Source organism: Manis pentadactyla, chromosome 7 (assembly GCF_030020395.1).
Source record: "Manis pentadactyla isolate mManPen7 chromosome 7, mManPen7.hap1, whole genome shotgun sequence".
NCBI lineage: Eukaryota > Metazoa > Chordata > Mammalia > Pholidota > Manidae > Manis > Manis pentadactyla.
The window spans coordinates 64,482,720-64,508,479 of record NC_080025.1 but is presented as its reverse complement, the minus strand read 5'-3'; the positions used below and the strand labels follow the sequence as shown (position 1 = coordinate 64,508,479).

General features: G+C 34.0%; 1 protein-coding gene across 2 annotated transcripts in view; it reads left to right on the top strand.

The window, feature by feature from the left end:
- Window positions 1-25,760, top strand: part of SEMA3C (semaphorin 3C) — a 177,415-nt gene that overhangs the window by 118,938 nt on the left and 32,717 nt on the right. For both annotated transcript variants that reach the window (XM_036897982.2, XM_036897983.2), the window contains exons 9-12: window positions 856-970; window positions 2,843-2,912; window positions 5,808-5,952; window positions 14,233-14,455. In XM_036897982.2, coding sequence (XP_036753877.1) covers window positions 856-970; window positions 2,843-2,912; window positions 5,808-5,952; window positions 14,233-14,455 — 553 coding nt within the window. The remainder of the gene's footprint in view (window positions 1-855; window positions 971-2,842; window positions 2,913-5,807; window positions 5,953-14,232; window positions 14,456-25,760) is intronic.

The window sequence follows — 25,760 nt, the reverse complement described above, 5'->3', positions numbered from 1 at the left end:
AATTTTAAGTACAGTAACCAAAATGTTCTTGTGTATAAAAAGTAAGTATACATAGCAACTCAAAAAAGCTCATGCTCTCTTCTCCCATATGAGTTTTTTCAGGCATGTTCTGACTTATTTATGATTAGCATCCTTTGTGCAAAAGTTTTTTTAGTATTTAAAGCATTTAGTAATTAAAATAGTTTATTTTTAAATGTTAATATTCCACTGATCATGGAGCTCATCTGCTTCTCAGTCATTTGGAACAAGGCACTAAAGCCATCGAAGGGGTGAAAGGCTTCTAGGCATACAGAAAAAAAAATGTCATCAATAGAGACGATTTGTGAATGATACGAATGCCATTTTCTCTACCCTGTCCAAAACATCTGATTAGAAATACTAAGGGTTAAATGATAATGCAGAGAAATGAAGGAGAGAAAAGAATGATTGGGGACCAACCCCACTCCTGACCACAGGAGACTCTGTAAGCTTCAGTATGTACAGTAACTTAATGAAGACAATGAGTTTTATCAAGAAGGGAAAATTAGGCCATGTATTCTCATTAACATTTTATGAATATTTCCATTACATATTGTTAAATGGATAAAGTTTTAGGTTGTATAATTTTTAAAAATTTTTAATATTTTTTGAAACTTTTTAGTTGATACCATACTGTTAGAGAAAAGTGGTATAACTATTTCATAATATACTGTAGACCTTAAACATTCTTCTTTAGCTATTGAGATGCAGATGTGGTTAACATTTCTATAGTTAAGGTTATAACAAATCTCCAAGTAATAAGAATACAAGTTGAATTTTTAATACATTTCAATATTTATTTAAGCAATCTGAAATGTGTTTACAAAATGGTTACAGAATGACACTGGTGGACTGCGTAGCCTTGTCAACAAGTGGACTACCTTCTTAAAAGCGAGGCTGGTATGTTCAGTAACTGATGAAGACGGCCCAGAAACACACTTTGATGAATTAGGTACAGAGATGTGAGATTGAAAAATGATTTTGAAAAGAGAGTTTGTAAAGTATATATATTTTAATAAGCTCTGAGAAGATGTGTTTTCCATAGATGTTTTCAGCATAAACAATGTGCCACTTGAAATTAATGATGTGGATACTGTTCATAAATTTCCTTAAGTACTTTTTAAATCTCTTTTGTCCCCAAGTGCTCTGCTGGAACATTAAGTTCATTGAATTCACCATGATACGTTTATGAGTATGCGTGTGTGTGTGTGTGAGAGAGAGAGAAGTACTTGCAATGTACATGTAATAGTGATATGTTTGTATTTTCTAAAATGAATATACATTTCATTGATATTTAAATTCTAATATTCTGATGTGAAATTAGTTTGTATGAGACTACAGCTATGTATTTTTACCATTACAGTAATGGACAGAATAGAGGTTAGATAGGAAGTGTCAGACTAGAAATTAGACTTGTGCTCCAGTCTAAATTTTTCTTGATACCAAGACTAAGTATTCTCAGCATGTGTGACATGAAGACAGTAATACTTTCCAGGCCAAAGAAGGACTAACAGTCTGATTCTTTCGTACCAAGGGATGGTTCTCTTTTTAATCAGAATAACTTGGTATACATCATAGTGTTATGTTTACTAAGTGCCATTTAGAAATGACTTTTATTTTGTTTTAATCCATTACAATGTAAAATGCTTTTGAGCTTTTTGAGGCAGGTGATGAGGTAAGCAACAAAAATGTTATGACAATATGAAAAAACTTACTGATTCTAATAGTTTGAAAACTGAAATGGTCTCCTCTAAAGCTGCTATGTTCACCACAGAAACAAAAATTCCTGTATCAGCTTCCTAGAAAAAGATTCTAAGAATGATTTTGTGTTATAACCTAATCACTCATTGTTTCTTCCCAAATTCTTTGCAAATATGTTTATGATTCAGTGTCATGGGTTGTTTCCATCTTTCTTGTTTTTTAGGCAGAGCTAGACAGTGTCAGCCTTTGTTCACATATGGAAAGTCTACTGGTTATTAATTTATTGCTCAAGAGGTTCTAAATTCATTGTGAATTTGAAGTAAATACATCTTTCTTTGTATTCTTAACAAGAATCTTGTTTGCAAAAATGTCATTAAATCCAGACCTTTCTTGTAATCAAGACAATTGGTCAACTGGGGTTGCCTATGAAAAATCTACTACAGGTTCTCTTATGTATTACTATACCTTACTGTCCATATCTTGGTTTGTCTTTGTCCTAATAAATATCTTGTTAAAAGAATTTTATATTGAATAGAAATATCACTAGCAATTTTGGTCATAAGCCAAAAAACATCTTATATAAAGAAAAAAGTCACTGTGAAAAAGTTTTCTTCCATGTTCCAATTTATAATCCCAGGTCAAAAAGAAATTGACATTTCTAATCCTTTTTAATTAAAAGAAAAGTAATATATTATACCATTCAATGGTATTTGGAAAATGCAGGAAAAAAAAAAGAGAAACGGAAATTTCAATAGCTCTGCTAACTCAGAAACAAGTCTCTGGTAACCTTATTGTATTCTGGTGTATAGTTATAAGGTTTACATGGTTCTAGACCATGTTGTATACTATTGTGCCTTTTCCACTTAATATTACTTCACTGGCATGGTTTTCATATGGTTACAGTTTTTACAAATCTCTTTAGTGTTTGTTTAACATCTTTTTAAATTTAGTTTACCATCTGTGTATCATTTAGTTCACTTAGTTGTTTACAAACTGTAATAATGCTGTAGGAATGTCTTTCTGAATAATAATTTTTACAGTTGAAATTATTTTCTTAGGATAAATTTTTAAAAATACAGTTAATATCTGGCAACTTTAAAAGAATGCTATTTCCTTTTTATAGAGGATGTATTTCTGTTGGAAACTGATAATCCACGGACAGCACTAGTGTATGGCATTTTTACAACATCAAGGTAATTATTAAACAATTACACTTTATGGGTCAATAAACTTTATTGAGTAATAGTAATTATCACAAAAGCATTCTCTTAACTTTTAATTTTACATAGCATTTAGGTTGTTACCTTTCCTCTTTATTACTTTTGCCTGATTACCAAAATATACTTAAGCTGAACTAATACTTTCAAAATATTTTTGAATAGAGTATTTATAATGATTATTTGGTATTTTCTCAAAGAAAGGAAAATATGAATTACAGTGCAGGAAAAAAGCAAATATAAGATGTTTTGATTAAATAATTTGAAGATTTATAATTCTAATAAAGCTTTTGTCATTTCTATTAATTTTTATTTCTGAAGCAATCTGCAGTGATGACTACTTAGAAACTAACAAAACATGAAACCAGTTTTCATGTTTCATATGAGTGTTTTATATATTGAAAATATGTTAAATGTTTTCTAATCTACCTAGGATACCCAATCCTAATTATCATACATTTTGAGATAATTCACCATATTCTTACCTTTTCCTACACATGTTCCTTTATATTCATTTACCCTAAAAATGTTACTCAGAATTCAACACAACACTCCAGCTGTGATGTGGCTAATACAGAATCTAATGGGTCCTTTTCATTAGACAGTCAACTACAAAATGAAAATCTGAAGAATTTAGCATTCTTTTCTAACGTAGAAAAGAATGAGCCATTCAAGGTAAAACTGTAATGAGCCATTTAAGGTAAAAGAAACTCGCAGGGATATTGATTGTAAATCATATTTACATTTGCCCTGTAAGATTCCTAAAAAGATGTCCTTCAGGATGAGCTTAACTCCTGTTGAACATAGAAAGTAGTCTTGGTTTAACTCACAAAGAAATGAACGAAGAAAAAGAGAACCCAATTTTTAATAAAAAAATGCTTGTTTCAAAAAAAAATTTTCCACAGTTCCTGTTTTTCCCAACACCAATAGTTTTTAATATTGAAAAATTCAAAGTAGTCTTTTCTGTTAATGCTAATGATGAATAGTATATCTTGTTTTTTTTCTATTGAAATCTGAGTTTTCCATTAGCCATCTAATGTAAGAGAAATATGTGAGTCAGAGAAATATTGGTTTCAGCCAGTCTACTTAGTGACAACACAAATTATTTTAGTAAGGATCCAAACAAATTTATGAGACTTTTTTTTTGACTAAAGGTATTTTAATGAATCTTCTTTGGACCATATTTTTTTTTCTGTGACTGTTTTTTTCTGTCATTTTTTTATTGTGACTACTAGGGAAAGTACATAAATGCAAAACCATTTAGATTTCTCCATCTACTATTTAGGACAACATGTAAGAACATTCTCACATTAAAATAATCTTACAACAAACAGATATGATATTCTCACTAATGAGATTTATTTCTGTTAAACTATGATAGGTTGTATTGATAGATATTTAGAATTCAAATTCATGTTTTTAATAAATCAATTCTTTTTTCTTTATAGCATACTACATATCATTTCTCCACCTTTTCTAAAAATTTTTTTAAATTTTTTATATTGAGGTACATATAATAAAATCCATAAATCTTAGTGTACTGCTTGGTAAAGTTTAACATTTATGCACTCATGCAACCATCAGCCAGATCAAGATATCAAACATGCCCACTAATTTTTTTCCTTTCACCTATTGCACCCCTCCCCTCACCCGCATCCCCTGTGGGAAACACCAGTCTGTTCTTATGTTTAGAGTCTATTTCAATTTTGTTTGCTCATTTGTTTTGTTTTTTAGGATCCACATATAAGTTAAATCATATGGTATTTGCCTTTCTCTGACCTATTTCACTTAGCATAATACCCTCTAGGTCCGTCCTCTTTGCTGCAAATGGCACAACTTCATTCTTTTTTATGGCTGAGTAATATTCCATTGTATAAGGATATCAGCTATACCACATCTAGTATATCCATTCATCGATTGATAGACACTTAGGTTGTTTCCATATCTCAGCTATTGTAAATAATGCTACAATAAACATAGGGGTGCATATATCTTTTCAAATTGTTGATTTTCTTTGAGTAAATACCCAGAAGTAGAATTAGTAAGTCATACAGTATGTCTATCTTTAGTTTTCTAAGGAAACTCCATATTGTTTTCCATAGTAGTGGCTACACCATTTTAAAATTCCCACCCGCAGTATATGAGTGTTCCCTTTTTTCCACATCTTCATCAATACTTGTTATTGTTGTCTTTTTGATACTAGCCATTCTGACTGCTTGAAGTGATATCTCATTGTGGTTTTGATTTGCATATCCCTGATGATTAGTAATGCTGAGCATCTTTTCCTGTGTTGGTTGGCCATCTGTGGTCTTCTTTGGAAAAATGTCTGTTCAGTTTCTCTGTTCATTTTTTGATCAGGTTATTTGTTTTTTTAGTGTTGAGTTATATGAATTCTTTATATATATTGGATATTAGCTCCTTGTCAGATTCATCATTTGCAAATATATTTTCCTGTACAGGAGGTCACCTTTTTGTTTTGTTGATGGTTTTCTTTGCTGCACAGAAGCTTTTTAGTTTGATGAGTCCCACTTGTTTATTTTTGCTTTTGTTTCCTCATCAGTTCATTTTTGTTGCTAGATAAACTAGTTGGACTTATTTGACTTATCCTATATTTTGGAAACATTGAGAACTTTCCTGTAACATTATTATCTACTACCTCCATGGAGAGTTAAATGTTTCAATGCTTTATGTATCAATGGCTTATTTTCAAACAAGTAGACATGTTTTTGCTTTACCATGTGTACCATAACATTCAACTTTTTCATGATGAATCATATCAACTTTTTATCACAAAAGTTTGCCATCTATTTTTTTAATTGAATTTAAATTTAAAAAATAAGAAAATGGATCTCTTTCTGTTTCTTTTTTTAGTTCAGTTTTTAAAGGATCAGCAGTATGTGTGTATCATTTGTCTGATATACAGACTGTATTTAATGGACCTTTTGCCCACAAAGAAGGGCCCAATCATCAGCTGATATCCTATCAGGGTAGAATTCCATATCCTCGCCCAGGAACTGTAAGTATCCAGAAAAGTTTTTTATTTTGCTTTTTTAAAAAATTCAGCTTAACAAGAAATAAATACCATGTTGGTGCTTTTTAAATACAACCATAGATGTACTGGTTTACTCACTGTAATTTTCAGGTCATGGGCTCTCAGATTTAGATTTTTAAAAAAAAGGTATGTATGTGATAACTCTCTGCAATTTTTCCTAAGTGCTATTCTAATAAAATCGCATTTAGGTTTCAGAACAACTGGGTGTGTTAGACAGGGCAGAGATATTTTCCTGATTTTATTATCATAAGAACCATAGCTTGGAAAGTGTTAACATTTCAGTAGCTTAAGAATTTAAATGGTAATTGCTTTTCGCAACCCTTTCTTATATTAAGGAATCTCATGACTATGTGAGAATTAATTTAGAGATAAATTGTGTAGAGGTATTTCAATTTTAAAATATATTTAATTAAAAGTTATATGTTGTAAATTTCTCAAAGGAAGAAAATGGTATGTGTGAGCAAATAATTACAATGAAAGTGATGTTATAATTCAGCTTATAAACTGAGGCATACAAATATATTCATGTCTTGCAATACTAGTATTATTAAGGGGTACGTGAAAAATGCACTTTTGCAGCTGAAGCTACAGACAATGCACTGCCAGATTGTAATTGAATTCTTTGTAGGACTACAATGATCACAGCCCTACTATTTGTTTTTCATTTGGCCCATTGGTAATGCTGCATTGCATTCTAGACTATTGGTTATAGTTTCTGTCTTTGCAAAATCTCATGCAGTATACTGAATTGCAATTTATCTTTATATTTCATAGAATAGGGTTATAATTATAAAATGTAGTAGCTGTAACTAGAGAAGAATAATTTTATGGAAAAAAATAAAAAGATTCTTGTTGATGTAATATTTTTTCAACAAAATGTTTCTTTTTCCTTTTTCTTTGAATATGAAATTCCCTTTGCCAATATGCTTTATTCATCCCACATAATTTTTACATTTGTTGATTCACTTTACTTTTGCATTATTAGAATTTATATGTTATTAACTTATTTATTTTCTCACCATCTTAAATTATACCACTGTCAATTTTTTTTTTAAAAATAGGAAAAATAGTTTGCTAAGCCTATAAAGAACCTATTTAACTATTCAAAATTTAAAAGGGTTCAAGTTTGGTTCCCTGGCTAGGAAACTCAAAGATTAATCATTGATACCTATTTTATTAAAATAATTAACTCTTAATTGACTTGACTTTGGAAAGATTATAAGCATTGCTACTTGTCCATGAAGAAATTAAATTTTTAAAATCCATACTTCATCATGGCTGACTGGGAGGTGGGAAAAACATTTCATTATTTTGTATAACACAAGGAAAAGAAGTCAACAGATATATCTCTCTTAAGATACCTCACATTAGGGTATGTTAGATAAGATGCAAGGATTACCTTAGAGTATGGAAATGAAGGGAGAAGCCGAGGAACTTTCAAATTCCAACACAACACAAGGCCCTCATTATTTTATTCCGCTGTATTTCGTGCATGTCTAGGTGACTCACTGGTAACATATTCAAAAATAAATCATATTTTTGAGAATTACTTGCTGTTTGAAGTTGACAAAGTCATTGCTTCATCTTAATTCAGAAAATTAATAGGTAGTTGTGATTGTATATGCTCTTATTGGTTATTATTTTGAACAACATATATACTGGTTTCAGAACTCAACAAAATTTAATTTTCCCCCAAGTAAAACCTTAGGAGAAACCCCTTAGATAAACAAATAAAAGAGATCAGATGCCATGCTAATTGAATCAAGATTTGAGGCCTCGGAGCCTCAGTGGGTGTATCCTGGGGCCAGCCTGCACCTGACTTGGAGAGCAGATTGTACACACCTCCTCTCAAGTAGAGACATGACAGTGGGGACGTGAAATCAGCATGGGGGGAGTATTTACACCTTGTGCATTGGCAAACATTACAAATCGGGGATTTTTTTTTTGCTTGAAGAAAAGCCACGCCTGGTCCTAACCCTCATCAGACTCTTTACCCGAACGGCAGCTCACAAGAACTCTGAGAATCACAGGGAGAAAACCACTAATGTTAAATAGCTATTATTCTGCATAAAATGTAGGAATAGATAAACCATTTTTATTAAAACAAAATAAGCCAATGCTAAATTAGAAAATTCTGCTAACAGTCCCACTTTCCACTATTTCTGAACTCCTAAGAATAAGCATTTTGGTCCTGTTCTAAAGCAGTGTGGTAAAAGCCAGGGCTTAGTAACACACATCTGGAGCAGACTCCATGAAAAAAAGGGAGTAGTCAGAACTTGAGACATATTCCTATAATGTGGTTTCTCACATCTGGTGCTGAGATCAGAGCAGCTCCTTTAAATTAAAAAAAAAACTGTCAGCTGAGTGATGCTTAGGAAATAAGAGGCAGGGTGGAGGAATGACCTCTGGAACTCCTCCTGGAAAAGCATACCTCCCTGAAGACTTGGTCCCTCCACCCTTCACTGAGCTACATGCCATGAAGTCAGCCCTCTGACTCAGAATGGCCAGTGTCTGTCTCCTCCCTGGGCTTCAGGGTGTAACATCCCACTTACGTAGCCAGAAGACCTGCCGCCAAGTGACCCAAAGCATTCTCTCTTCTCTAGTGTTAAGAATGTTGCCTCTAACATCCTCCCAGTGAAGGATCAACTGTGATCACTGCACTTTATTTCCCTACAAGGTAGTCCAATTGCTGGATCAACTTCATAAATATATGACTGGATTCTTAAAGAAATGAGGGGGGCAGAAATCTTATACCCTCATCCTAACGTTTCCTGTAGGTGCTTCTTTTCAAGCAGGATTGATAGATGTGTTAGCAAACTGCCCCACCAGCAAGCCTAAGTCAGTAGGAAAAAGCCTGCCAATTGTGTCATAATGTTTTTTCCATAAGTAATTCAAGTTTGTGGAAGAAATAAGACACCTTTGGTATGTTGGAAAGGGCAGCCAAAGACTGCAGATTCTGTCTGTGGCTGAGCTAACATACTACATTATTCTATTGCAACGTGTATTAAACTTCTGTAGAAGATTGTGTTTGCTTACACTATCCTGTTAAAGCAGAACCTAATAAAACTCTTCACTTTTAACGTCTGTTTATAAGGGGAACACAACCATCTGCTTTGATTATCATGCTTTGAACAGGCCTGCTACCTAGTACAGCTAAAGAACACAGAAAATTCACAATTCACTTAGTGGTAGAAAGAAAAGGAGAAATTTATTGCTGGCACTTTTGTTGATTGCATGCATCTTTTGGTGGTTCTTACTTTAGAAGTATTCCTATTCCTCATAGATGTTTAAGAACATTCAACTAGTAAAGGTTACAATTAAACACAAAAGGCATATAGACATGAAAAGTTAATTACATATTGTTTGACATCATTATTCCAGGCATGTGAATAAAATAGACAATAAATACTATCAAAGTCTAGAGGAGAGAGAAATAGTCATGGGACAGCCTTGACTGGGGAAGGCATATGAAAATGTAAGTCTGAGCTGGCCTTGAAGGGCAGTTGGGTCTGGGTAATTTGGATAGGAAGGAAGGGTGTTTCAGGCAAAGGTGGTAGCATACATAACAAGACAAAGCTAGAAATTAAGCAGTGAGTCCTAGAAGCTCTGCTTGGGCTAGCAGGACTAGAGCAGAGGGCTCTAGTAAGTAGTGGAGGATAAATGTAAGGAAGATGAGGGCCAGCCAGTGCATAAATATGTCTTCAACTATGTAATTATTTGGACTTTAAATAATGGATCTGAATTACCAAGGGTTTAAACATAGATCACTTTTCTCTCAAGACCTAAGATTCAAATACCAATGCTAGAAACTAGCCCAGATTCTGTAATGCATTTATTTATGTCCATTTATTCATCCATATACCACTCATCTTTCAAGTGTTAAGCTGCCCTTCAGCATGCCAGTCCTTCTCTCACTAGTTTTGCATTTCTTTTCTATTGTTGTTAGCCTCGACTTCTTCCTCTTTCCTCTAGTTTGCTCTCTTTGATCCAGCAGTGCTCTAGCAATTGTATGTGTTCCCTAAATACTCCAAATTTTGTTTTTTCATCTCTAAACCAGTTCACTAATCCTGACAGCCTAAGTTCTCTACTATTCTAAAATCATTTAAGAATATTGATTCAAATATATATGCAATTGATTATAAACCAAGCTCTGTTGTTTATCTTATATTTTCAAATTATTATTACATGTCTTAATTGTTATTTTGCTTTGAATATGTCCATCTTCCTTATGAGAATTCTTGTGTCTAAAAGACAATGGTAGCTTCTTATTCTTCTGTCTCCTCCTGGGCTCATCAAAATACTTTATCAATTAAAAGCTTTCCAAAGAATGGACATATGAATTAATATATGAATATATTACTCCTGAAAACTATTGTAATGGATGTGAAGATTGGGAAAATATTTATGAGCATTCAAAGACAGAAAATATTCTATAATATATGACAATAGAAAAGAAATTAAGTGAGGGCAACAATTGCTAGTACTTCTGGAATATGGCATTCTTATTGTTCCTAGTGTTTCACCTAACAGTTTATTGATCAAAACACTTAAAATGTCTTTACTCAGAAAAGGAGTGCTTATCACTGCTTGATAAACAGACAGCTAGAACTGGGAAAACAAACAAGGAGAAGTTTAACCAAAATTACATAATGACTATTTGTAAAACAAAATTATCCTCCTGGAGAATGAGACATCAGCCTGATCGATGTTCAAAGACTTTGTTTTATGGTAGCACATGAATGTTACACTATCATGAGGTTTCAGTACATATGCTTTTGTGTATCATAAGGTGAAGGATAAGTTAATCACCTCTTATTTATACTTGGCATTATTACAATAGGCAAACTCACAAGCCCAGATAGAGTGTTGGCAAAGAGAAATCAATTTCTGTTCTTGCCACCATCATTGTCACTTACTCAGTGTCTTACCTGCAAAATTTATGCCATGAATCAATAGAAAATTAATTATTGTCAAAGATTTCTTTTGTAATTTGACAATAAACTCATACTAGGAGATACTAGTTTCTAAGCAAGGAGTTCATAGTGAACATAAAGCAAAAGTCCCAAATTGGAAGCATTTGAATGAATGTAAAATCAGTGATTTGACTTGTGTGGGTTACATATTTAATAACTACAGTTTTGAGCAACTGAAGCATAATTTTTATCTGAATTTCAATTACCATTATGTAAAACCCAGAAACTAGGCAATAATTTAATAAGTTTATCACACATGAAAATAATTGCTAACTGGAAATTATATAAATTGCCTAGTTTATATGCTAACTTTGGATCTTTCTGGAATTTACAAGTGAGAATGCTCGCAAATATTTAAGGAGACATCTCAGCTTAGCAAACCATAATTAGTGGTATTTTATGAAGGGCTGCAACTATTTAAATTACCCATGTATTTGTTCTTTCCATGTTTTCATTCAGTGAGTGATATATTCCCCTTTTTCCACTTTTGTGAGGAACGAGGGTAGAAAACACTTCTAATTCTAACACTGTAATTCTAAACACTGTAATTCTACACTTCTCAGAAGTATGAAACACATCCATCAGTTTACAACACCCTCAAATGAAACTCTGGGTCCTCATTTGGTCTTTTTCTCGAGCAGTTTATATGCATGTATATTCAGATATGATGCTTTTTCCTCAAAAAAGTGTATGAGCTCCAGAAGAAAGTCTAGTTAATGGGATAATGAATGAGATGCTTAGTTTTATTACTTGTCTCATTATCTCTTCTTAGTGAAGTCATTTAATTGCTCCTTGTACCTTTCTACAAAAAGAAAACTACTTTTACTGGTCCTGTAAAAAAATTCTAGTAATGTTAACTAGCCAAAGTTAGTCTAAATATTGCATTCAAGATGATACAGTCCAAATGAGTGAGACCACATTAGTAATTTGCTGAGACTTATTTGCAAACGTGGCTCTGCCTCAGAGTACTGGCCCACAGGCACTAATAATGGACAGTGGCTGCTGCAAGGATTTAACACAGAGGTTGCTGTGTTTCGTTTGGTCTCTGAAGTTCTTTTTCTTTTCTTACATTGAGTCGGCATTAAAATTTTGCAGATTTCACTTAAAATTCCACATTTCTATCTTCTGTGGACATCTAGTCACACTGGTCTTGTATTCCTGGATAGGAGCAATTATCTAGATGTAATTGTTTATTGCCCAGTTTTGAATAATATGTAACTTGGCAGTTTGTATTTCCCCATTACATCCTGCTATTTACCACAGATGCTGTTCCCATTGCTATTGACCAAGAAGCTTGATTATTGCTTTCCTTTTACCTTGTACCTCTCTAAAGAGAATATATGAAAACCGGAACAGGAGTGCTTTTGTGTCATGAAAAATATGACAAAGAATTTTTGTTTCCAAGTAGAGATATTAGAGTGAGACAAATAATGTTTGTTTGTGTTAAAAGATTATACCCAACAGGTTTGCTCATATAGCTTAATACTAGGATCTATTAGTGAGTGAGTTTGTGTTCCAAGCTTGAGCAGCTCCCAGGCTACCCTTGTGTTTGACCTTAGGTGCCCTGTACATGGAATCTTTCCTCAGAAGTTCTTGTCATGCTCCCTTTCCAGAACTGCTGAAGCTGTCCGGCAGTCCTTTGCCAAATCTCTTTTTTTGCTTTGTTGGCCCCTTTGAACTTAATGCTCTGAATTTTTCCTGTCCTAGCCAGAATTGAGACCCTTCTTTTAGCCCTTGTATCAAAATTGAGTGCCAGATACAATAGAGTAATTCACTTATTAAACTACTCTTTGTCCATATCTATTTGACAGCTTTGTTGAAGTTCTGAGGGTTTAACAATAAACAAAATATACCCAGTTAAAGTCAATATACAGTTTACATTCTAAAGAAAAAAAATACAATAAAGATACAAGCAACTAATATATAATATACAGTTAGATAAATAGGGGTGTGAAGAAAAATAAAGTAGGCTAAGAAGACAGAGAGCAGAGATGGAGATAGAGAACTATTTTTCTGTGTGTCATTGCCTTTAAGGAAGTAACTTTTGAACTAAGAACTTAATGAGCTGACACAGGAAACCATGGAGTTGTCTGGAGAGGGGTACTCCAGATGGAGAACAGCAAGTGCCAAGTTATTGGGGTGGTGCTGGGGGAGCATGCTTGAGGCTCTGAAAGAGCAAGAACTACCATGGGAATGGTAGACACAGGCGGCCACCCATGCAGAGCCTCACCGGCCATGCTAAGCTGTTGGGATTTTATTCTACATGTAATGGAAGTCACTGGAGTCTTTTCTAGAGGGGAATTATCAGGTCTCATTTCCCCAACTTCGGAAATCTCTCTTTTGGGAGGGGAGATCAGATGGAATAAAACTTTTGCACATTGGAGTTCTGATTGAATTTGATAATGATAATCTAACTTATTTTAGCCAGTAGCAGCATTAGATTATATCCACAAGGTTTTCTTTTCTAGCAACACTGTACCTGGCACAGAGTAAGTAAGGATAAAGAAGTGGTAGATGGGAGGGTGAAAAGCTCTGTCATATACAAAATGGCATCAGCTCCTCTCTGAAAACAAATAGGGGAGAATAAGTGGACTTAACCTCACTTACATGATCATATTATACACCTGTATATTCATGTTCTACAGGTAAGACCATATAGAGTCATGCTGTTTTCTCTTCATGGGTAGCAAATATAGACAGTCCCTGGCTTGCGATGGTCAACTTATGATTTTTCAACTACACATGCAGTGGAAACCATACTTTGAATTGGGATCCTCTCCTGGGCTGGTGACATGTGGGACAACCCTCTCTCATGACACTGGGTGAGACAGTGAGCTGCAGCTCCCAGCCAGCCACATCATCACAAGAGTTAACAAGCATTACTCTTACAGCCAATCTGTACCCATACAACCGTTCTGTTTTTCCCTTTCACTACTGTGTTCAATAAATTACAAGAGATATTCAACAAAACAGGCTTTGTGTTAGATGATTTTGCTTAGGGTAGGCTAATGTAAGTGTTCTGAGCATGTTTAAGATAGGTGAGTCCAAGTTGTGATATTTTCTAGGTTAGGTGTATTAAATGCATTTTTGACTTACAATATTTTCAATTTGCAATGGTTTCTCAGGACGTAAGCCCATTGTAAGTGAAGGAAGATCTGTATGGTTAAAACAACTTGAGCTTCTAAGTATTTTGAAAAGTAGAGGCCTGTTTATTATTACTAAAACAAAGTGACTATCTTATTAACTGCTTCTATTTAAAACATTTTTGTAGTGCCCAGGAGGAGCATTTACACCCAATATGAGAACCACTAAGGAGTTCCCAGATGATGTTGTCACTTTTATTCGGAACCATCCTCTCATGTACAATTCCATCTACCCAGTCCACCGAAGGCCTTTGATCGTTCGTATCGGCACTGACTACAAGTACACAAAGATAGCTGTGGATCGAGTGAATGCTGCTGATGGTAGATACCATGTCCTGTTCCTTGGAACAGGTAAGAGTATGAGCTTGAACTATACTTTAAGGTGCAGTAAAAGAGTGAAATGAAGGCCATGAGATTGGAGCCACAAAAGACTCCAATGTTTACTTCTGACCCACAATGAGGTATTTAATGTCTCTATGCCTCAATTTTTACATCTGTAAAATGAAATTAATAAAATAACTTACTTTATAGGGTCAATGTAAGGAACAAATGGGTTAATATATAAAAGCACCTAGAACTGTTCTTGGTAAATGTTATAGTGAAATATAATAATAATGAGTTGAATGAAGGGGTGGGAAGACATTTTAAGCATGATTAGGTGTTTCACACAACTGAAGCAAATTCTGCAACTTTTTCATAAATACATGGAACTACTTTCCAATGATAATGATAATGATATATATGTTCTAGGTAACATTTAAAAGTGAATTTAATAACTCAAATACAGATTTTTTGAAAATATTAATGGTATCATTTTAATACACCCAAAATTCTAGTTTGTCGATTTATTTAATAGGCAAGTTGAGCGAAAATACTTTTTTTATAGACCTACATGTATGTGGAATGGCTAGCCTTATAGCAGTGCTTCTCAAAATTGTAGTCTCAGGACCAGTAAAATTAATATCACCAAGAACTTACTAGAAAGGCAAATGCTTGGGCTCAACCCAGGAACTCTAGAGATGAGACCCATCGATCTGTGTTTTAACAAGCCTTCCTGATAATTCTGACACACACTAAAGTTTGAGAACCACTGTTCAAAAGAAATTCTAGTCTGCCAGCCCAGCAATAATTAATAACATCTTTCAAACATTCCTAACTAACTTGGAGGCGCTGATGAAATCTCTTTACTGGTAATACCAGAACTACTCCATGAAATTAGGTAGTTTCTCTACTTGTTTAAGAAATATATATAAAATGTGTCTATAAACCTCACTATAAGCTATGCAGCAGTGGAATATGTGTTCTGAGTTAAAGAATTAATTGTAGTCAGACTTCAGTCAGTTTAAGATGTGGTTGTTTTTTCTTGGCTAAATAAAATTTTCAAAGTGTGCTTTTCCTCTAAAGTTCTTATCTTACCCTTGTTTATTCTTATACTTAAAACCACAGACCCGAGTCTTTCACTCTCATATAATTTTAGCTTGTACTGATCTGAGGTTGAGAATCTTCTGACATGTATTATTTGGCATTCTTTCCCACACTTGGACATATCTGCTTTCACTGATTCTCTCTTTGCTTGCCCCATAACTGAGGAATAATCCATTCTTCTTAGACTAACCATTCCCCACTCTGCTCTCAATTTTGTCCCCTCCTGCCATCTCCAGGACCTTTCTTTACCAATTATATTTTTATTCACTTTATTCTTCCATTTCATCTTCTACTGAATCCTTGTCTTAGAAATCTTATTCCAGGACATGAAAGTAGACCTACACCTTCACCCTACTGCCACCTCAGCTACGCTGCTGGTTTTGCTAAGTCTTCAATCTTGTCATGATAAGAAAATTCAGTGGCCTTTAACCATTGAGATACCTCCATCTCCTCTTTGCTTCACTCAGCATTGTGGAATCTCTCTTTACCAGTTGCTTCAATCAGGAGTCACAAAAGCCTGATGAGTTCCCTTTTAATTTCACTCATCAGCCTGGCTTCCTCCTGCCAGTGAGTATATATGGGTATTCCCTGAGGTTCTGTCCGTGGTCCTTTTCTTTTTATGTATTCTTTGGCCTTTCATTGGTTTTAATGATCTATTCTGTAAAAAAAATCCCAAATGTGTATTTCTAGTCATTGCCATTTCCTGAGCCCAATATTTGCATTTACAACTTTCTGTTATATAACACAAATTGTATGGCCCATTAATATTTCAAACATCATGCTTCAAACTCAGTTTATCCACTTGTAAGGCTCTCTGACGAATACAGAATCCAGTCTTCCATATTTGTATTCATACAGCACTTTCCTCTCAAGGTTCTATTTCTCCTTGAAACATAATTACTGTGTAGATTTATCATTGTACCTAGTAAGCTCAAAAAATACTTTGTCAAAATGAATTGAAAATAAGAGCTATGCCCTTTGCTATTCATGTAATAAAATGAATTCATAACTGATTGCAAAAGCTAATCTTCATTTGTATATAAGCTATGTTCCTCAAGGTTGTAACATCCATATGACTACAAAAGTTGCATTTAGGGTTGGCTCAGGTCATCGACATGAAGCCTGCATTTGAAAAAGAATTATTTTTCCTGAATTGAAGTGGTAGTTTTAGTGTTATACTTCTCCCTAATAACTCTTATTTCTCAGGAAAAAAAATGAGTAATTTCTCTTTTTCCTGTTGAAATCTGTCTTATAAGTGGACCTTGATGTGAAAATTGGGTTGTTTTTTCATGAAGATCTACATTAAATATGTAGGTTTCATGGATGGAATTCTCAAGTCTTTATAAACTTGGCAGTAATGGTTATTCAGATAGAAGTTAGTAAGAAACATACTTTTGTACAAATTCTTTGGCTTTCCTTACCACATAAGTGTCTGGCACCTTTACATAGGCTTTTTATATTGGTATTTAAACATTTGTGTCATGTTGAAAAACAGTATTTAGGCATATGTTTTTAATTGTACTGGGAAGCTTCCTTAATGATTGCTTACAAAGCCACATGAGTTTCTTAAAGACCCAACTCTAATAGGAAAGTGCACGGTATGACAGTACCTCTGCCAACAGCATCTTTCTGAATAGATGTAACTTACTGTCATTGAACCTTATCCTCATGGTTGTATCAGACTGCACTATATTTTTAAAACAGATTTCAATTTAACTGAAACTCTAACAACCTGTATATTAGTATAAAATACTTGTGGCCCAAGTCATTCTTGGATTACTGGTGAAATTTCATCAAAAGAGGGTTCTTGGTACTTGTTTGTCACTAAAGTTAATAAAACAGCCTGTTGAGAAATGAAACAGGAGAATCACAGGTCACTGTGGTTTCTTTGTGTATGTAAATGTCTTAGGCAGGATATAGTATGTTTTGGGTGTTACGAAATCCCCACATACCAGAGAGCCTTTCAGCTGTTATAGATAAATAATAATGGTCCAGTTATTGCCTCACTGAGGCCAACTTCTCTCATGGACTTCCCTGTACTGTCATGGAAAATTCAGGGGAATTCAATGAAGATACTAGTTGTCAAAATAGTTGCCGTAGGAAAAACTTATGTGACTGTTAACTGGAATGCAGATGGGATATTGTGTGACTATATTCAGTTAGAATATTATGAATGATTTTGTACCTGGCTGAATCTCCATGGCAGTTGTGTGGGCTTGGTGCCTGGCATCTGTTCCCATTAGCCCGTTACTGCATTCTACGCTGGCTGAGTTTGAAAGGCTGGTAATCTGGCCTTCCAGCTCTTTATATTTTCTGTGCTGCTAAATGCTAAGATAGGTAGATAAAAGAAAGAAAGAAAGCTTTGTCCCATCATCATTTATTTCGTACAGGTTGTATTATCAATATCTAGCCTAGGGATCAGCAACCCACACCCTGGACCAAATTGAGCCACTGCATGTTTGGTTCATAAGCTAAGGACGGTGTTAAACATTTTTTAACTATTGAAGAAAATAAGAATATTTCATGAGCTGTGAAATATATAACATTTTTAGATTTTGGAGTCCATAAAGCTTTATTAGAATACAGCCACATTCATTCCTTTGCATTTTGCCCATAGCTGCCTTTGTGCTGCAGCACCAGAGCTGAGTAGATACCACACAGAGACTGCTTAGCCCACAAAGCCTAAAATTTTTATTATTTGGTCTTTTACAGAAAACATTTGCTCACCCTGTTTTGTTTGATAATTGGATCATTTTAGGAAAATGAAGGCTTCTTAAAGAAGCTATTTTCTAATATGTAGTTATAATACAGGAATTCATGATGTTGCCCAAAATAAACATTTCTCCTTTTATCTTGAGTAAAAAATATCTTGTTCTATTAAAACTTAAACTAGAAACTAAATTTAATTATTTTCCAATTCATTCCTACTAATATCCCCTCTAAAAAGAACAGGTTGAAAAGAAATGTATTTTAAAAGCAATGCTTGGTTTTATTAGGTAGTATTTGTTGGTGTTTCACAGCATTTTTGTTTTGTTTAAGTCTTAGTATTAGCTCTGTGGGTAATTTTATGTTCCTTACTCCCCCTTCTTTTTTTTTTCTTTTTTCTTAATCTTTAGGAAAGGCTGTAACACAGCAGGCAAGGGCTCTCACAGGATTAACATTTCTATTTTAACTTTGCCACCTACTGCTTACATCTAACCATTTGTTCAAAGTCAGCTGTATTACACAGTGAAAAGATTTTTGCCTGTTTTCCTTTTGCCTCCAGAGTTATGAAGATATTTAAGTGTCTGCATCAGGTTCAGACATATTTTGTCAAATTTATATTATTAGCATTATATATGAATCAGAATGACATGTGGTCTCTGATGAAAGAACAAGAGTATTCTTGTGAATGGATATCAGAGGTTTAGGATAATTTAACACCATTATGGTTTTTGATGTAAGGTCGATATATGTGGTGTTCTGCCAAAATTCTTACATAGTATGTACTGTTTCATGCTTCTTATTAGCTTCTGTTGAACTGGATGAGTACTAAGTCAGAATATTGGCTCCTTAATAACTCCTTTGAAAGTGTGGAGTTTTGAAGTGTACACCACATATGTAACTTAAGTTTTAATAATGTTTGCCTTGCAGCATTACAGGGTAACTGCCTTCATAGTAACTAACCAGTTTTGGCAGTTGCATCTCTTGGAGTGGCACCCTTAATGAACTGCAGAGCCAGGCATTCTGCTTTTGAAAGAATTTCCCAAAATACTCCATGTAAACTTTGATAGCTGGAACAGTGCATTTGAGTTCAGAAAAACTACCGTCAGTTGGAAACTGTGCATAAATGTCACTCTAAGGGTAATGTCTGGACTTCCTCTTCACTTAGGAGTAAGGAACAAATCCCTTTATAAGTCACTGGTTTTTAATAACATTGTGGTTCACTGCTTTCCAAAGAAGAATCTAGAAACTTCTGAGTTTACCAAGGATTCCACAGGGATTTTCACAGCAGGTAATACTAATGGAACAGAGTGGATTGATGGCTGACTTGACAGCAGAATGATGATAAATCATGGTGTGATGACTACTTGATTGTGCAGAAGAGTAGCAAAAAGGGATATATGAAGAGAAAAAAAGTGGAATAGCCCATGTAATGATTACTATTCCAGAGATAAATATTCTCATTTAAATTTTACTTAAAAAAGAATGTTTATTAAAAATAAATGTATGGCTAATTGCTGAAAAAATGTATTTCAAAAAATGCTAATCTTTTCCTTTAAGCTACTCTTCAGAGATATATCATTTTAAAGCAGCATAAAATAGCACATAATGATTATATAAATGTTAGTGTTGCTAGTTTGCCTGAATCACCCATTTATTTATTTAGTATTCTACTTATTTGCAAATAAGTATACTCTTCCAGGTTTCTGGAATATTTTATTACTTTTTTAATGATGCTAATTAAATTTATTTACATACTTACCTTTTGCCAGATGTTATTGAATTTCATCCAACCCTTGTAACTATCATATAACAAATTGTGAGACTATAGAATCCATGGGGGGCAAGGATATTTGTCTGATTTATTTATTCTATAACTTAAATACCTAGAATAGTGCATCACTCAATATTGTTACTTAATAGATATTATTTGAATGAGTGAAGGAATGAGTTGTAATAATTATCCTCCACTGTGTTTGGACAGAAGCTCAGGTAAGTTGAGATCACACAGATATTTAGCATGTGATACAGCCAGAAGATTAACTCTTGCTGTCTGATATCTCATCCTGAGGATTTATCCTCTTTACATTAGTACCTCATTGACTATCACCATTTTATATATAATTTTCCTTTAATGAAGTTAAGGTAATTTCATTTATATTTTCTCATTTTACTGTAACAAAATATTTCACCCACACATGTCAAGATGAGATCGCTGACACATTGACATTTACCAGCAGCATCAGCATTGCTTTGTTTGAGTGACATCACTCACTTTTGTCCATCCACATTTTGTCACCAAGTCTCACATGTGAACAAGATACATCTTACAAGGTGACAGAGAAGACTTGGAACAGACTGGATTTGTGTGTGAATTAAACACATTAGAATTTAACTTGTGAGCTGACTTTTTTATGTCAATTACCTCATACTGAGGAATGAAGAAGGTAATAGTTTGGTGGGAGAGGAGAGGATGCAAAAATGGAATAGGACATCAACTTAACTTTTGATGTATCAATAAGTCTTTGCACATTTCAAAATTTATTTTAAAATGGGGCTTGCCTCAGTATGTTTTACACACTCACCAAGATACATATAAATCTCTTTGGCATACTTCTACTTACTTAACTGAGATGAATTTGGTATATTTGATATTTTTGGAGGATCTCAGAATATCATGCAAGGAGATAGCACCTCTCAGCAGGAAAGATGGCAATGATCTACTCTGTAACCCTGGATGTTTTACTATTTTATCATGGTTATTTCCCTAGATTTACTTGAAAACAACTATAGTCAAACCTCATCCCTTGTATGTTGCCTTCTTTTACACTTTACTCTTACATGAATGTAAGAAAAAGTTTCAGCATAAAGACAATTTATGGAGTCTTTTGTCTGCATGTCAAAAAGAAATAAACACTATGCTCTTGTTCTCGATGTGCTGCCAAGTTTCCCTGAGGCGAACTTGGCAGCCTTTGTGCCTAGAGAAGAAGTCACAGTCCTGCTCCACAGCGAGGCCAGCCTTTCTCCCTGTGACTACCCACTGGAGGTCTATAGCTCACTGTCAGCAGTCGAGGTGGCTTTTGTAGAAAACCACTTTTTAAATTTTTTCAGTCAAACTGGGAAGAGTTCAAATTATACAAAAAGGAAAGAAAAGTTTCATTTTAGAGTATGAAATGTAGTAGATATTGGAACACAATGATTTGAAACTGAATTTTCTAAGGGGAGTCTGTGCTTTTAAAGTCATATATATTTCACTTAGCTGTATGCTTATTTTCTCTTCCACTAATGTGATAGGTGGAATAATAACCTCCTAAAGATTATGTACAAATCCACAGAACCTGTGGATATCTTACCTTACATAGCAGAAGAAACTTTGCAGATATGGTAAATGTTATAGACCTCCTGAATTGACTGGATGTGCCCAATTTAATCTCACATGACTTCTTAAAAGTAGAGGACCTTTCCTGGCCTTTGTCAGAGGAAGAAGTCACAGTGGAAGAAGTCAGACAGCTGTGACTCTGCTGGCCTTGAAGATGGAGGAAGGGGGCCACATGCCAAGGAATTCAGATGGTCTCTAGAAACTGGAAAATACAAGGAAGCAGATTGTCCTTAGGATATCCAGAAAGGAAAGAAGTCCTCCTAACACCTTAATTTTAGCCTAGTGAGACCCATGTTGGGTTTCTAGTCTACAGAACTATAAGAAAATAAATGTTATTTTAAAATGTGAAATTGGTGATAATTTATTATAGCAGCAATAGAAAGCTAATACAACTGGGTTTTAAGTTCTAGCTTAATTGAAAGACTAGAATAAAATTATTTGATCCTTGTTTTAAAAATTTCAAAAAAAAAAGAAAGAATAATCCATCTGATGTCTCTTTTAAAACTGGCAAAGCTCTTACTGATTAATGCTAAAAGTTAATATATTCCATAGCTCTTTCTCAACCAGTACAGAATAACACAGTAATTTATCAAAAAGATGTTATTTATTCACTTACTAGAATTTATAGAGCCTATTGCATGCCAGGGCTTATGATACATAAAGAAGAGCAGCAGCATTTTCTTTAAGGAGCTTGTGGCCCAGTAGAGGAGGCAATTCAACCCAATTCAGTAAATGTTATTGGGCATTTGTTTCACTGCAGCACTGCTGTGCATGCCTGGGATATATCAGGAACCAAAGAGACTGTGATCCCTCCCCTGTGGACTTATAGTCTACTGGAAGAGAAAATGAGAATAGCAGGTAAACAAATTATATCGCCTATTTGAAGTTGGTAAGTGCTATGAAAGAATAGTGCATAGCCAGTGAAGGGAACTATGTGGTCACAGTTTGCTTCATTGAAAAAGAATGTTGAGCAAAGAATTGAAAGAGTAAGAGAATTAGCCAGAGATGTCTAGGATAAGTGAATTGTAAGCTTGTCATAGAGAGCAATGTTAAGATTTATAATATGAGGATCTGTAGAATCCAGGCTGCCTGGTACACATTTGAGATAGTTATCTATTGCTGCGTATCTTATTACCACAAAATTAGTGGCTTAAAACAACACACATTATCTCTCAGTTTCTGTAGATGAATGTTAGCTGGACTTTTTGCTCAGCATCTCACAAGGCTGCAATCAAAGTGTAACCCAGTCTGCATTCCTTTCTGGATTTTAAGGCCCCTTGCAAACTCATATGATTTTAGAAAAATTAAGTTCCTTAATTTTCAATTCAGGAATGAGGTCACTGCAGTTCCCTGTAACATGGGTCTCTTCATTGGCCATTCAAACCATGGTTGTTTGATAAACTCTCTCCCTTAAATTTACTAAAACAGGGTTTCATATAATGTTGTATAATCATGGGACTGATATACCATAAACTTTGCATTATTCTATTGGTTAAAGCAACTCATAGGGGATTATCAAGTTCAGGAGATATTTAGGAAGAGGAAAGGGCCTGATGATAACAAATTGATTTGAGAAATGTGACTAGGTAAAAAAATATATAGTTTTGTGGCTTGGCAAATAGATGGAATAAAGTATTGTTCAATGATCAAGGGAATACAGAATCAGCATGCAGATTTGGAGAGTAATGAATTCCTTTTTGAATGGCACACTTATCCTTTCCTATGACCTGTTATGCATCAGAGATTGAATGCATCATCTAAAACATATTATCTCGTTAAAACTTCACAACAGTCCCATGAGTTAGAATCCTTATCCCCATTTTACAGTTGTGTAAACCAAGGCTTTGAACAGTTTAATGGTTTGCGTAGTGTTGTGAAGCTATTAGGAACAGTAATTAAATTCAAGCCGTGGTCTGTCTCACATTGAGTTAAAGATTTGTGGACCATCCAGATGGATAAGTCAAAGAGGGTGTTATTGTAGATACACTTCAGCAGAGAGGGCTGTCTAGAGATGTAGACTCAGAGTCATTAGCAAAGTAGGTGTTAGCTGAATCCATGACAATCCTTGCGATCACTCTAGGGGAATATAAAGATAAGGATTTAACTCTGGGGAGCTCACTTATGGATCAGAAAATAAAGAACACTTACCAAGAAAATGGAGAAGTGATCATGAAAGTAACAGAAGGATAAAAGAAAGTAGTATCATGGTGACCTCAAGGAAAGAGAGTAGCAGGCAAGAAAGAAGCAGTGGTCATGATCATCATATGTGGCTTAGTTATGTTTGAGTGCCCTTGAAATATAGTCCTTTCCTCTTTGCCCTGTCTTCTTACATACCAGTAAAGTTTGAGAGGAGAATGACCATTCCAGTGGAAAGAATGAGACGTGAACAGCAGGAAGTAGGAAGAGGTTAACATGGACAAGTAAATGGTAGATTGAGAAATGACCACATGAAGAGGGGAAAGCCCCTCTCTTTATCCAAGAGAAGTGTAGGTAGATGTCTCAAGTCAGTTTTCTGTGTATGGTTTAAACTTTGAAAACTAATGCAGAACAGCCTATCTTATGGTAAAAATGTTGCAGGAAACAGCTTAATTAGTGACCATAAAATTCATTGATCCTAAATGAGTAATTCATTCCCTAAAGGATAAAGGATTAAGTAAAAGAATTAACCCCACTTTTGCAACTAGAGAAATTTAGTTGTTGTATCTTGTGTAGAAGCAGTAAAACCTTACATAGAACATACACCTGCATTATTCAAAGTAAGTCTATTTTGCTTTGAATTGAAATATACATAAAATATTCATGATATAATTCAATAAGGGATACTAAAACATATGTACTTTTTAGTAATTTACAAAATCCTAAGCATTAGTTTTAGTGCTGTCTGAGACCCTATTTGGGTATTCTTTAGCTGTATCACCAGGAAACAACTACAATAATCCATATGTTGATGGATTCTCACTTGGTCTAATACTAAATTAGTTTTATACTAAAAAGTACTAAAGAATTTCTTTAACCCTCACAGAGAAAATTAGTTTCTGGAACCAGAAAAAACTTAATATATTGTAAATTTATTTCAGTAATTTAAGTATACAGATATTTTTCATGAGGATAGATACCTTAGTTGAATAACTAAGTCAAAATTTTTAAATGACACATTTTGCTGTGCATTGATTCTTTAGTAAACCTCAGCTAAATTAAAATTTGTAATTTAGTCACTCCTTATATAATTACCAGCTTAGTAAAATCTTTGGCCTTAAGATTTCTCTTTCAACTTTGCCCCAAAAGTTTGGTTTTCAGTTAACTTATCTAAGTGTATAATTCCAAAACTTTCCACAGCAGTAATGGATACAGGCATGTGTCTGCTTACCTATAAAATTGTAGATTTACATATGGCAGTTGTGATATGGCAAATTAAAATTTACAGAGATGTTTCTTATAATAATCAATTCTACTTTCAGTTGGGATTTCTCTAAAACCTTGTTAAATAAAGAATAACTTATTAGAATAGTTGTAAGTTATTCTTGGATGAATTCTAGGCTAATTCATTAGGGAACATGTGTTTTGACTTCAAAGAACCTAGGTTTAAATCCTGCCCTCTATTACTTACCAGTTTTATGACTTCAAGAAAAATATATAACATCACTGATCCAAGTTATCTTAATTGTACCTACTTTATGGATGTATTCTAAAGATTAAATGAGACGATGTATATAAAACCCTGAGTGTACTGGCTGGAAATTAGTAAGCATTCAATAGGTACATATACACATTCTTCCATGGTAGATATATATTTATTGAAATCAGTTTAGCATTTATATAAATATAAATACATGTAAATATGTGTGCATAAATAAATACTTTTGAATTCCTATTATGAATCCTGATACTATTCTATTCACTGAAGCAATGAACAAAACTCACAAATGTGGTTCCTTTCATAGAGTCCGTATTCTTGTGTGAAGAAAGTGGCGATGAATAATATGTACACAATTATTTTATAGTATTACTTAACTGTGAATACACTATATTAAGAAAAGTAGAGAAAGAAAAACTTTAATAACACAGATGAATCTGCTGACAATATGGGAGCATAATTTTTGCTTGAAAATTACAGATAAATGTAAAGCACTGCTATAGAATAGTAATAAT